This window comes from Synchytrium microbalum, assembly GCF_006535985.1.
Source record: "Synchytrium microbalum strain JEL517 chromosome Unknown SmJEL517_scf0018, whole genome shotgun sequence".
Classification (NCBI taxonomy): Eukaryota; Fungi; Chytridiomycota; class Chytridiomycetes; order Synchytriales; family Synchytriaceae; genus Synchytrium; species Synchytrium microbalum.
This window is the reverse complement of record NW_022158367.1, coordinates 16020-30343: the sequence shown is the minus strand read 5'-3', so window position 1 is coordinate 30343 and position 14324 is coordinate 16020. Positions and strand designations below refer to the sequence as shown.

The window sequence follows — 14324 nt, the reverse complement described above, 5'->3', positions numbered from 1 at the left end:
CGTGACAAGGTCTTCGTATCACGTAAACCTTTCCATGTTTTTTCTTGGGGTCGATAGGCGTTCGCTCACCAAACATCACCAAGAAGAGACCTTCATGTCAGACGTAGAACCTGACCTATCCGAGAGCGATGATGCACGATCGGAAACCACCGATTACTCGTACAGCAAATCGGAGGTTGCGGCAACTTCCGAACTATTTGCCATCCAGCAGTCCTTACTCCATCAAGTTGAAGATATAATACCACCGTCAACAGACTCGCTATTGGAAAATCTCAGTCTGAAGCATCTCTGCTCCTTTGATGGATCAACCTTAAAAATAATTCCACCAAAACAACCTGCAAATGCGCAAGACTTTAAGCTTGACGTGGAAACTCTTCGAGAGTCATTGGGAGCTGTACCTGTCAGAAGATTAGAGTAAGATGACCATTTTCCCAAGATTACTTTTTTGTTGGTTTGTGTGTTCGTCCTTCGCCAAAACTAAATTCCATTCTATTTTCCGTAGAGTCTCACACGTTGTCTGCACTGAATCTGATTTGGCCAATTGCATCTCTGCTTTTGATTTGGAGGAGCTTGCTCTTCGTGGCATAGCCTTTGATAAAATTTCGTGAGTGTTAAAAATCGTTTACATAGATATCGTGAGTGTTTGAGCAATCGGTTGGTAACTCTTGAATGGCTTTTGATAGACTTGAAGCGATTCTACAAGTGGTTTCAGGGCTGTTTACCGGGATAGTAGAATTGGCCTTGAACGCTCTCAACCTGCATTCAAATCCAAAGAATGTCCAAGCTCTCTCCAGATTCATAACCACCAACAAAACCGTCAAACGTCTCTACATTACCGAGAATGGATTCGATGATGATTCTATCAGTGGTATTGCAGCAAGCATACAGAAAAACACGTCGTTGGAGTTACTAGACGTTAGTGCCAACGATTTTTCAGACCGGGGTGCAATGCAGTTGAGCGCAGCTATGCGGGCAAACACCACATTGTCACGGCTGCATATGAAACGTAACGACAAAGTGACACCCAAGACTGCAGTGCATATCTTCCAAGCTCATAAAGGGAGGATACGATTCTTGTTGACTCAAGGTTCCAAGTCTGATGAGTGGACTTTTCCAGGTAATGTTCCCTGACAATGCCGTCACCAGTTTGTTCTCATGTGTATCTATTTCATAGAACCTATTCCGGGTCAAGTTAAGGTCCCTCTATCCAGTATGTAGCTGAAACAAAATGTATATATAAAGTTTCCCCGATCTGATTACTTCCCATTTCTTTGCAAAAGACGGGCTATCAGGGGCTGTAGGGGGATACGAATTTGCAAAGCTGTTGCAGGAGATGAAGAGTGGAGATTCGGTCTTTTCTGTCAATTTCGGCAACAACAATATTGATGATGACGGAGCTGCTGCTGTGGGACAACAGCTGAAGAATGATACCAAACTAGTATCTCTTGATTTACACAGTACGTGAAAATCGTCATCACAGAATTTGGAGTCTTTTAGCCAATCCCATATGTTCCTTGTAGGAAATAAAATAGGATATGCAGGCATGGAAGTGATTGCCCTGGGGCTGGAGGCCAATACGACGTTAATGTCGTTGGATTTGAGCCACAACAATATTGGGATGACTGGAGCTTATTACGTTACCAGAATTATATCAAAGAATCGAACACTGAAATATCTCGACCTGTCGGCAAACCGAATGTCTGATTCTGGCATTGAAAAGCTTGCATCGGCTCTCAAAAGCTGTGAATCTTTAATATCTCTGGCATTGCGCTCAAACCATATCAAAGTTGTTGGAGCGGTGTGTCTGGCCAAGAATCTGCCGCCACACCTCACCATCTTGGACTTGAAGTACAATACGATTGGTAATGAGGGTGCTCTAGCATTTGCAGCACTATTAAAGGAGAACAAGTCCTTGGTCAAGCTAGACTTGGCTGGTAATGAGATCGGGGATGAGGGGGCTGAAGCGTTGAGTTTGGCGTTGCTGGAAAATGATACAATGTTGGATCTGTCGTTAGGAGGTAGGTGGTACTTTGGGAAAGATTTCGACTCTGAGCTTGAAAGTTGATTCTTCTGAATAGTGAATACAAAGGAATTCATCGTGAACGTCGACGCCAATATTGGCAAGGCGCCAGCCCCCAAAGGCACTGCGCAGGTGCAAGTGCCCGCAGGCAGGAGGCAGTCCGTGCCAACGGTGATACGACGTAAGTTTTTGAGTCTTTGATCAATAGTAGCGCGTTTGAAGACATCTGACTTTTGCCTTCTTTCTTAGACAAGGGGATGTCATCGAATACGATTTCCGAGGTTGGTAACCAACATGGAGGACGCATCAAGTTCCGAGATATCACACAGCCAACTAATTCACGAACTTGAATATGATATGTGTTGATTTAGTATGAGAAATTGTATGTGTGTGAATAATTTTGCATGAAGACTGACTGACATAACATATAAAAAGACGACGAGGAGTAACTCGAAAACGCGCCGGTTTGGCGATACAATTTGATACAATCAAGAGCATCCTTCGTGTTCTAATTTGGGAGCTCGCTCAAAACCCCGGAAGCAGAAACCAATCAACAAACCTTGATTAACACGCCAAACCGACGGTTTGATTATAAGACAGCCAGTGGCATTCACCAGATCCAAATGGTAGCATGCATCAAGCTGTCCCGGGAGACCACTCTTATACTGATGATGTTTCTTTCTGGAGGCTTCTTTCTGCTCGAACTAGTGTCGGCATATGTAGCGGGGAGTATTGCTCTAGTCGCTGATGCCTTCCACATGGTAAGTCCAATAGCCATCCATACGATACGATACGATACCTGGTATCACACCAATTATTCCTATCACTTCTTATTCATTCATTCTGGCTCGCAATCACTCACACATCAACTTGACTCCAGTTGTCGGATGTCTTGTCCTTGATTATCGCATACTACGCCATCAAGGTAATTCTCAATACCTTACAGATGGAACCACCAGCTCAATTCAATCATTCTAGCTCGCCGCTCGAACTACTCGAGGACCAAAGTTCTCTTATGGATGGCAGAGAGCTGAAGTATTGGGTGCGCTGGTAAACGGAGTCTTTTTATTGGCACTGTGCTTTACCATCGTCATAGAAGCTCTGCAACGATTCGCACAGCCTGTCCGTAAGTTGAGATTATGCCAAACTTGTCCTAAGTGACGTGTCAAAACATTTATTGACATCTGTTTGTTCCAAACAGGTGTTGAGAGGCCGATATTAGTATTAATTGTGGGCTCAGCTGGTCTGGGAATGAATTTGGTTGGACTGCTACTCTTCCATGGTAATGTGACCGGATGCGTTTTTTGTGACATCTACTTACCAATATTCATATGTAATGTAGAACATGCTCATGGACATTCGCACTCGCATGGCGACAGTCATAATCATAATCACGTTGACGATCATCTCGAAGATGAGGAAGAAGCAAATGCTCCCATAGTAACCCATAGTCGTCGCTCCAGTTATCTGAATACCCAAGATGGTCCACTATCTAGCTTATCACTATACCCGGCTCAAGCTAGAGCTGATATCATAAATGCTGCTGAAATACTCAGTCATCGAGACCTCGCAGATGCAAACCCTCATCCAGAACCTGGTGCTGGATTTAGAACTGAAACTATCTTGAAAATGTCTCCTGCACTTCCTCATAACGCACAAAAGTCTCCATCATTCTCAAACAAGACCTCAGCCATAAATGGTCGAGCTTCTAAAGATACACATGTCCACAATCATGATGACCACGACCACGATCATGCTGAACATCAGCACTCACATAGTCCAGACCACGAACACGAGCATTCTCACTGTGATAATGATCATGCTAATCACAATCACTCTCACGATGGCCACAAACATCACGACCACGATCACGATGAAAAGAAGGCTCATGGAGGAGGACACTTGAATATGCAAGGAGTCTTTTTACACGTGTTGGGTGATGCTATGGCATCGATTGGCGTCATAATATCTGCACTCATCATCATCTTTGCCGATGGTGATTGGAAGTATTATGCAGATCCAGCTATATCTATAGTCATCACCATCGCCATCTGCTCATCAACTATACCTCTGGTTCGAAGTGCTGCCTTCATACTGTTGCAGGGTGTACCGCACTCTGTGCCTATAGAAGTATTGAGGACTCGCATACTAAAATTAGAAGGAGTAAGTACCTTATCGATGCCGTTTGTGTCATGTCGAGTTACCTTCATTTGCATCTAGTCATCGTTGACTTGTGGCTTGTCGCATCTACTGACAGCACTTTGTCCAACTTCAATAGATTATAGATGTGCACGAGCTGCACGTATGGCAGCTCTCAGATACAAAAGCCATTGCTTCAGTACATGTCATTGTACAGGCTCCCTTCACAACTGCTTATGGATCTATACCACCAGATTATATGGCCATAGCATCTAGAGTAAAGCAACTCTTACACGAATATGGTATCCACTCTACCACGGTTCAGCCAGAGTTCTTTTATTCCAAGGGTAAAAGTGTCAGTGAGGGACGAAGTAGTCCTGGATCTGAACCTCCACACATGGACCTCATCGATATCGTCGACAAGGTATGTTTGGTTGAAAACTCTTTGATATGTGGACTTTTGTTGATCAGCCTCCTTGGTCGACTTGTACTGGAACGTATCATTACTGATTAATTACGGCAAGTCCTCACACTCCACCTGCATTTTCTCTTCTCTTGTAGAATACTCTTGTCGAACAAACATGCTTATTACGTTGCGAGGAAGACTGCATAGAGAGTATGTGTTGTCCTGCACCCGCTACTGCCAAAGTATCACCGGCAAACGATCTACCTTGATCTACGTAACCCCCGTGAGACAGATATCCTCTTTATACACTTACTTCTTTGTATATATACATTCACACGTCCAGTTTTTGAGAATACAAAAAAGGATCATACTATAAATTGATGTGGTGCTTTTTCTATTTGACTCGCAGGAAACCTCTCACATTTACAAGAAAGTCCACCAAGCCACTACGGAAGGAATCGAATTTCGAACCTCGTAGAAACGTTCCAGAGGTAGACGTCACAACCGTCATAACATCGCTTGCAGCAATTGCCAAGACTTGGTTAAGAGATACAAATGCAGCTGATAATCGAGACTTGATGGCAACATCTTCTCGAGAGTCTACTAGCTGTCTCACAAACTCTATATACGTTGCCTAATTTGGAAATCATCAATATTCGATGTGTTATTCCACTAAATCTCGTTCTCTGACAAAACAAAACACGACAGAAACTGTCCTTACGTTTCTACATATTGTTAACACAAAGAATGCCTCCCCAGCAGACTCAATGAGGTCTGGATCAAACTCCTTAAATAAGAGACATTGCAAGATTTCAGACAGGAGAGAATCCAGATGAGGTTGAATATATACAAGTGCTGGGTCTGTTGAGGATTGAGAGTGAGAATGTTGCTTTGATGCGTAGTTGCTCAATACTCAACTATTTGTTGAACATTCTTACCCTGAATGGCTTCGGGTTTGCGAGACCAAATAGCCAATGTCATAGCAGCCTCAAAGGCTGATCGAGCAATCTCATACTCGGTAGCATCAAATCCGTAAATCAAGGATTTGACGAGGGAAGATAAGAGTGGAGCAGGAAGCTGTATCAGACGTTCAGGAAAGTATTGCACCAGTCGTGATACGAGTGGAACATATTCACGACCAAGTTGTGGGTACTAAAAGAATTGACAGGCTTTAGTTGCAACATCTTCAAAAGTCATAACTTTCGACCAGTCCAAAGTCATATGTTCTCAAACCGTACGGACCTTGAGCATCTCCGCACTGATCAAAGGTATGACTGTATTAACACCATGAAACACAACATCACCGATTTTAGCTCGAGCTACACTCTCTATGAAACAGCACAAAGTACGTCAGTCATAATCTAAATTGTGTGATTGGCTTGCAGCTCGTCTCTTCGCTATTACCTCCTGCTCCATCAGATAATCCGGATTCCATGAGAGAAGACATGAGCCTCAACAAGGACGAGACGTCCTCAAACAATTCGTCCTCTTGGCCGACTTCTGCGGATCGAGACTTGCCGATTCCAGTTTTGCCAAATGTAGTAAATAAATTGAGCAAAGTGCTGGTCAACATGTCCATATCGGAAGGCTGTAATTGTGTAAACACGGCATTCCTGACAAAGGCTTCAAAAAATTGAAGTACGTATTGTTCGACTTCTGGCGAGTTGTGATATACATCGACTAGATGCACAAAGGCTCCTAAATATGGAGCGCATGCTGCAAATACAAGAGAGGTGGTTGCCATATCCTGAGACTGTGCAAGTCCAATATACAGCTCTAACGTATTAACAACCTGGAGAATGATTTCAGGGCGATGGCATACTTGGCTAAAGTTTGGTAGCTGAATAACGGCCAATAAACGTTTTTGGACGGCTTCGTTCAAACCAGTAAAATACTCTAGTCTAGCTTCTTCTGTAGCAGCGTGTGATGCGATGGTTGCAATGGTTTGAATCAATGATCTAGGAGTCAAGGAGGTCAGCGCTGTGTCGTGCCATGTCAATGAAATCAAAACTTACGTATGCACAATGGCCGGAATTCGATGCAAATTGTTGAGAATAAAAGTAGCGATACCTTGGAATTTTTCTAGCAGAGGTAAAGAATGAGATTTTAAGGCAATTGTATTTTCTTGTCCAAAAAAAAGCAATTGGTGACCTACCAGACTCCAGTAGTGAGTGGCGAATCATTTTGTTTTGAGGAAACGTATTCAACATACGGACAATCTGTGCTGTGACATCCGGATCTGCAACCCAGAGCACCAAATTGTCATGAATCATATCAAGTATGACCTCCAAAATACGGGATCCATTGTCGTTGACTCCAAAAGCAGCTATAATGGTTGGACTACGTAAAATCAACGTCAGAGATGAACACTAGTGTAGAGAGGAGGATTTCTACGTTTGACCAACTCATGTACCATCTGGGATGCTGTTCATCTGCATTAAGAAAGAGATACGTTCTGCTCCATCTTTCCACGAGCCAGAGTAAAGACTCTGCAACGAGAGGGCTACATAGTTCCATTTGAGGCAGGGATGGATCAACAGTCACATATTTTAACAAGCCAAACAACATATTTGGAAGTATCAGAGTGGGATTGGCCTCTGCTGCCACTTCGTTCTACAGAGCAGCACTGTCAGTTCGACATTCAAAAAGGCTCTAACAATGTAATAACGTACAGAAAGAGAAGCCAGGGAGCTTGGGACTAGAGGTTGTTCACCAACACCTGAGTCTGCAAGTATATAGCCGGCAATCAAAGTTAACCAATGAGTCTGTTCAAGAATTATCGACAGATTTTCTAAATTGAAGATGCGCGTCAATGGCTCAATTTTGCTAAAAAAAATGCTAATCGAAAATAAGAAAAGTACTTGAACAGTTGGTTTACCAGCACTCTGTCCCTCAAAAGCTCGCTTCACACATTCGACCCTTGCACTAATTTCCAACATCATCCTGTCAAGGGACTGACGGGGACTATTCCTTGCCAGTGCTGCAGCGGAAATCAATTGGTCTGAATACATTTCCTTAAAAAGTCACCGCCGGTCAGATACGCGCGGATGTAGATGGAAGTGAAACAGGTGTACCTGATCTTTGAATCCCATATCATCCTCATCAATACCATCTTCTTCTTCAGACGTGACTCTGGCCGTCTCCATTTGAGCGTCGACGTAGGTTGTAAATATGGAGCCTGACTGTGCTTGCAGATATGCTTTGAGAGCATCATAACCAGGGCCTGATAGTTGATTTGCGTCCGTAACTGTACGAAAATGTAAGCCGTAAAATTCCATATCCAAGGAATTTGGAACACTCACCAAAAGCAGACCAAGTCTCTAGCAGTTCTTCGGCTGCTTCTGAGCACCACGATGCTTCAGACCCAACACCTTGACGCAGACACAATCGAGTCAAAACACTCATGTCTTCAAGGAATCGAGACAAATGAGGTGATGATCCCAATATAGGAATAGGAAATCGCGTCAATAATCGGCGAGACATTTGCACTATCCCTATTAACTCGGGTCCAGATTCGTCGTCTAGATGGTCACTATTGCTGGACAGAAATCTGCAAAAAAAGGTGTAAGCTATAAATATCCAAATATATAACTGATACTGTTAAATTTCCTTACTCCTGAAGAAGACGCATCAATCCATCGAGAAAATGAGCAGCATAAGCAATTTGAGCGTCATTGTTGGGAAATATCCTTCCATGCAAACCAGCCAATTGTATTAAACACTGGCGAGCACGGTTTCCTGCATTCGAGTCCTTGGCTAACGCCTTGTAAGCCTAAATAGCGATAAAATGTCAGATAAAGAACGACAATGTATGTGAACAAGTCGCCATATTTTTGAAAATTACCAGAAAAAAGAGATCCAGCACATCCGGTCTGACAAGCAACGCACTCCAGGACTCTGGAAACACAGACACTTGACTCTTGGCTTCATCTTCAGCAGCATTCGTATCTGGAAGTACGTTTCGTTCGAATGCGCCACCCATTGTATTGTCCGTATCTGTGAATTCCCATTGAAGGATCGTTTCTGAAACGGCGACAATGCTTGCTACCAAAACACCGGTATCGCTCGATTCATCAAAAGTGGAGATAGCTGTTACTTCTGGAAGCGACGTAAATAACACTTGTAGAGCCATCTGAAAGATGTGTTGAAGTTCTGTTTTTTCAAAGGATTTCCGGCACTGGTAGTGAAAGGACCAAGGTAGGCCAATTGCACTAGCTTTTCCAGATGAGAATTCATTGATTAGGGCCATCAATAATGACATTGAGAGCTTTTTCTAGTGGCGAAAGACGTGTGAGTTTTGAATCTTAGTCGAAACAAGGCAAGTGCTGTACTTCAAAGACAGTTCCTTGTAAAAGATCAGCAGCGTCCTTAATAACCGCTTCCATCTCATCCTGTGTAGCATCCAACCAGCCCCGTTTAACCAAAAGAGCGGCAGTTTGAAGCAGTTGCTCCCTCACATAATGAGGTAAACTGTTGGGCGATGAGAGATCAATACCAATTCCAGTTCGAAACAACGAAGATATAAAATACCTCTGACCACGAGAAACAACAGTCTTGATGAGATATGTGCGCAGTGCTTGGATTTCTTGTTTGGAGTGTTGTGTGAATTCCCTTGTAATAGCCTCTTTCATGGCAGCAGCGACTTCAAATTGGACTAATGGATGACTGGCATGTTCTGCACACAACGTATTTGGGGGATCAGTCAAGATGCAACGTGAAAGACCACAAACTTCTTGCTGACCTAAAATGTATTGGCATACAGAAAGGATGCCAGGTGTTGATCTGAATTGAAGGAGGACACGTTCACCAGCTATACGAGTAGCAGGAGTCTATATTTGATGAAATTGTCTTAGTCAAGGCGAACTTTGAGAAGCTCAAAAAAAAACTCAAGAAACGCATTGCTAACCTGGAAGTCCCGGCATGCTTGCTCAAAAGTTCTAAGAACACTATCATAGTCCATTCTAATCATGTCTCCCTCAGCCACAAGTTACGGCAAGTCGTCCATCACCAAAAACGAGCTGACTTCAGTGAAAATTTCGATGTTGTGTCGTGATTTAACTACTCGCTCTGATAGCAATAAAATTCAGTCTTTCACGTTCTTACTGGGTTCTTATAAAGCAAAATGGTATATTGAATATGGAAAAGATACAGATACTCTTGAAGATCAGCAAAACAAACTCAACAAAAAATACTCATTTACTAGCATCTTATACAACCATAAAGACAGAGACTCATACTATTTCAGAATGGAGATCTCTTGCCCTTACTTATGATGAAACCAATCAATACAAGAATCGGCAAACGGGGCAAACTTGTAATAGCCATACCGCCTTTCGTGATAAAAAACATGGTCATCAGGAGTCCACGAGCAAAAGCCATGACTTCCTTTTCATTCGATTTAACTATACGATTGGGGAGGGTTCGTACATCCATCAGTTGCAACTTTAGAACATGGTTGAGACCGGCATTCATCCCACTGCGTGCCTCAGATATATCCTTCCAGTCGTTGACACTTGCGACATTGGTTCCAAACCTTATCTTATTCAAGTCCGGAAATCCCGGGGGTTCAACTGCTTGGCGTATAGCACCAGCAGTTCAATTTTCAGTTCGGGACAACTCGAGAGCCTTCAACCTATGAGCTGATCCATCAAGAAAGGTAGTCGGGTAAGAATTCCAAGATGCTCTGTATGTTTAGGTTGTCTCGCGCGGCATTTTGGGAATACGGAGTCAAATCCTTGTGAAGCTCGATGGATTGCAACAGATTTCGAAAGCGTTGGGATACGGTTCCGTCAAGGATTGCATTTGACAGATAGTTCAGTGGGACGACGGTGACGTTTGCACAGATGAGAGCCAATACCACGTTCATAATTCGGCGATTGACGAGAGACATGGCCAATCGAGTCTTCCTATCAGATAGATCGATGATGGACACCAACAACTCGCTTGGAAATGTACCGAGATTTGGTCTGGGAAGCACATCAGACACTTTGGATGGCTTAACAACAGATATGGTGTTGATGTTGTTTGATGTCGAGGAGGAGACTATAGAAGCCAAGTGTCTAGCTGGGCCGATTAGTATCGAGAATGGGTAAAAAACGAGTGCCAGCAAGGCAGTTTCGCTGAAAAGGACGTCTTACCTAGCAGCCAATCTTCAAAAGTGAGAGCTTGCTCTGTTCGGAAGCACGAGCTTCACAGATAGAGTTAATGTAAGATCGGCTGGTTCAGATGCTAGCCTATTTATACTTATTAATTTCGTTATTATCTTTCAGTTACAAGCAACATGTCCATGCCAGGAGCTAATGTCAGCTCATGAATGTGGTATGTGTTGTCATTAGCCATCCTCAATCGCCAAAGAATCAGATAAATGCCAATTTACGCGTCATCAATAAACTGGAATCTCAGATCTAATGTCCTCCGTACGCGTCGACATCTGCTTCGGCCTGTAAGCTTCAACAATCCATAATCAAATATCAAACCTCAAACCTCCAACTCTGAGCAGCTGTCTGTTCTCAACATTGAACGGGGGCAAATCTAACATAAGCACGCAATGGCACAACGAAATCAAGTGCGGGGTCCCACATCGGCCTTGACGAGGTTGGTTTGATCTTGTTTTTTCATTACGTTTTTGCAATTACTGCAATCCTTCACCGTTCGGCTCCTGCCATAATTGCATCTACTTTTTCAGTACTTTACTGCAATTGCTACAATTCTTTACCGTTCCAGCTTCGCTTAATGCTAACTTTTGTGTTCAAGCTTTTTGAGGGAACGTGGCATCAGAGCTCCTGCTATTGCCAGACGAAATCCGCAGCCTGCTCCTCCTGCTGTTGTTGCTGATAATAATCAAGACAATAATGATGCTGAAGATGGTGATGATGTGGTGGTGGTGATGGGTCAACCTGCAAATGTCGTGCCAATTCCTCAACGACGTAGAACAAGACAGCCTCGACAGCCACGAGCTAGAAGACGACCTGATGCTCCTACACCTGATAGTGACGCTGAAGACGACGACGAAGACGATGGCAATGACGACAGTGATGAACGACAACCAGTCACTGTGCATCAACCTATACAGATAGATCAAGATGAAGCCACTACAACTACAGAGGTCAGAATCGTTAGCCGCATTCAATTTCCATATGTCTTGACATTCCATTTCTCACCAGGCAACCAAAGCTTCAGCAAAACGTAAATCAGCTCCAGTCACTTCCCCTTCCTCTGGAAAAAAAGCCAAAACCACCAGTAAATCTAAAAAGAAGCCCACCAAAAGACAACAATCCGACTCTGAAGAATCCGATCTTGATGATCCTCTTCGAGATATTCTGCCAAAATCCAGCAACACCCTTCCCAGATCCAAACACTCAAAGCTTGCCAAGAACGCCACGTCATCGACAAACGCAGCAAAGCACACGGCTGACTTTTGTCAAAATTGTAAACGTAGATTCGTTCCCGATATCGATGCTCCGAACGCTACAATGTGCCAGGCATGTCTGACTGTCGGATCTGGCCCAAAAGTTAGAAAAGTGACCAAGAAGAAGAATGCTGCCAATGTGGTTGAAGATTCTAATGAGAAATTGATGAGTCTCAAAGATATTTGTATTCGCGTAAGTTGTGTTCTCTTAGTTAATCGTATTCGCAATCATCTAACATCTTGAACGGGTGACGTTAGATTGTGGCTGAGAATATTGACTCTGTGGATGAGTTTGGAGATATTCCTGACGATATTAAAATTAAAATATCAAAAATATTGAGTCGAAATCGCACCTTGGACTTGCGAACTATGAATCTCTTCCTTGGTCCACACGAAAGGACTGTCGAGCTATTCGATTGCTCTCGTAAGTTTTGAATGCTGAATTTCGGCGCTTCTTTTTTCTTCTTTCTGACGATCTTCGCCATTCACTAGGTTTGGATGAAGCTGCGTTGAAAGGAATTGCTCAGCTCTGTCCGAATGTGACCAGACTCAACTTGTCATTTTGTGGCAGAATGACTGGTAATTTTTTTTTTGATTATTTCCGTTGGGTCTTGTTTCCATTCAGTCCTCAGTCAACCACTTCCTGTTTAGACACTGTCTTGAATGAGATCACTGACAGATGCAACTCCATCCGGTCACTTCATCTCGCTGGTCCTTTTTTAGTCAAGGACGAAGCCTATGGAAACCTTTTTTCTACTCTAGGCTCTAAACTCGTTGAACTGCACCTAGAAAACGCAGCGAAATTGAGTGAAGTTGGTATCCAAGCCCTCACCACCCACTGCCCAAAGATAAAGTCTCTCTCCTTGGTCTCATGCCAAATGGTAGGCTCTACCGTCGTCGAATATCTCAGTAGTCTGGTATATCTAGAGAATCTGCGTCTGGACGCATTGGGTCAGGCTGTAAAGGGTGTCTCTGACGAAGTGCTACTGAAAGTCATCAAAGCTGTTGGTAAATCACTCAAGGTTCTAAAGATTGAAGGGTAAGCGTCGCTCGATTTATGCGCTGGAGGTGTCTCTTCAACTAAAATGATATTTGCACCTGTAGTTTCCCAGAGATGGGAGATGAGGTGTTGGAAGGAATCGGTGCTCATTGCCCATTGATTCGCAAATTATCATTGCGTGGATGCTCAAGCTTGAACAATGATGCATTCGTGTCATTCTTTTCAGCTAGCAACACAAAGTCGCCGTTGACAGATCTCAACCTTCAACGATGTGAGAATGTCGGAGACACTGCCCTCGTAGCACTTATAAACATCCATGGTGCTTCACTTGTATCACTATCTTTGAATGGACTGGAGGAATTGACAGAATATTCCTTACGTGCTATCGGTGCAACGTGTCACAATCTCCGTGACTTGGATCTGTCTTGGGTACGCCAACTGGATGACGATCTCTTCGAATCGATTATAGATCGATGTCGCAATTTGGAACAGGTGGCCATTTTTGGTTGTAATAGACTTAGTGAAGTGTCGCTACGTCGTAGTTGGGTAAATCGGGAAGATCGTAGTATCAAGCTGATTGGTAATGAGTTTGACTGAGGAAACTCGTTGGTGGAAACTGAATATAGTTTTGTGGCGTTTTTATAGTTTGAGATCAAATCCCTTCTCTACATATTTTGTTGTTGTAAGAATGAACAAGTACTTGTATATCCCCCAAGCATTTTTGTCCAACCGTCTAGTTCAAGGCTACCGTTCGGCGACTGAGCTTATCTATGTCGTCTAGTGGGTCTCGTTTATAAAAGACGGATGCAAACAAGGCTGGCAATTCACCGATTTTGCCGTTGTCTGCATTCTTCTTTTGTTGTCTGGTAGCTCTAGATGAGTATGCTACCAATATGGTGGTAGAAACTACAACTACTGCAGCACCACCTACTACAATTCCAACGACAATCGCCCAATGGAAGCTACTGGCGGCAGGAGCCGCAATTTCTTGGGTTGTGGATGCCACGGTTGCGACTTTGGCAGTCGTGTTTGCAGGCGCAGTCACGTTTATCGGTGCGGTTTCCGTCAGATTTCCTGGTGGGATCATGATGGCTGATATGATATCCACAAATCCCTTTTACGAAAAATGAAAAAGATAAATAATCACAACTCATGAGTCGCACGTAACAATCTGACGGAGACTTACAGAGGTTGCAGACAGATCTGCCAGCGTAATTGGAGATCCTTCAGCGGTAACATACGTTCCATTAGCAGTAGCATTCACAACCACGGAAACAAGTGATCCATACGCAGTTGGATAGCTGTTGTTTAATTGGAAGAGCGTCGATGGATGTGCGGCGTCGATGACTAT

General features: G+C 43.5%; 3 protein-coding genes across 3 annotated transcripts; 2 read left to right on the top strand and 1 right to left on the bottom strand.

Moving 5' to 3' along the window:
* Positions 1–94: 94 nt before the first annotated feature.
* On the top strand, positions 95–4834 carry SmJEL517_g03403 (uncharacterized protein; the record flags this gene model as incomplete). The annotated part of the gene is made up of 15 exons (XM_031169331.1): positions 95–414; positions 503–604; positions 684–1117; positions 1175–1210; positions 1281–1457; positions 1521–2018; positions 2079–2201; positions 2270–2305; positions 2729–2781; positions 2901–2945; positions 2999–3146; positions 3222–3302; positions 3363–4183; positions 4299–4583; positions 4721–4834. The coding sequence occupies 15 exons, from the start codon at positions 95–97 to the stop codon at positions 4832–4834; spliced, it is 3273 nt and encodes a 1090-aa protein (XP_031024643.1).
* Positions 4835–4959: 125 nt separating this feature from the next.
* SmJEL517_g03402 (uncharacterized protein) lies at positions 4960–9525 on the bottom strand (the record flags this gene model as incomplete). Its single annotated transcript, XM_031169330.1, has 16 exons — positions 4960–5199; positions 5287–5426; positions 5504–5717; positions 5808–5893; positions 5970–6523; positions 6581–6647; positions 6721–6905; positions 6979–7178; positions 7238–7356; positions 7444–7579; positions 7640–7812; positions 7868–8115; positions 8180–8337; positions 8410–8838; positions 8897–9394; positions 9472–9525. 16 exons carry the CDS (start codon positions 9523–9525, stop codon positions 4960–4962), a joined length of 3501 nt encoding a protein of 1166 aa, XP_031024642.1.
* Positions 9526–10453: 928 nt separating this feature from the next.
* On the top strand, positions 10454–13570 carry SmJEL517_g03401 (uncharacterized protein; the record flags this gene model as incomplete). Its single annotated transcript, XM_031169329.1, has 8 exons — positions 10454–10653; positions 11328–11670; positions 11729–12166; positions 12232–12397; positions 12466–12552; positions 12697–12789; positions 12859–13012; positions 13078–13570. The coding sequence occupies 8 exons, from the start codon at positions 10454–10456 to the stop codon at positions 13568–13570; spliced, it is 1974 nt and encodes a 657-aa protein (XP_031024645.1).
* Between the last annotated feature and the right edge of the window lie 754 nt (positions 13571–14324).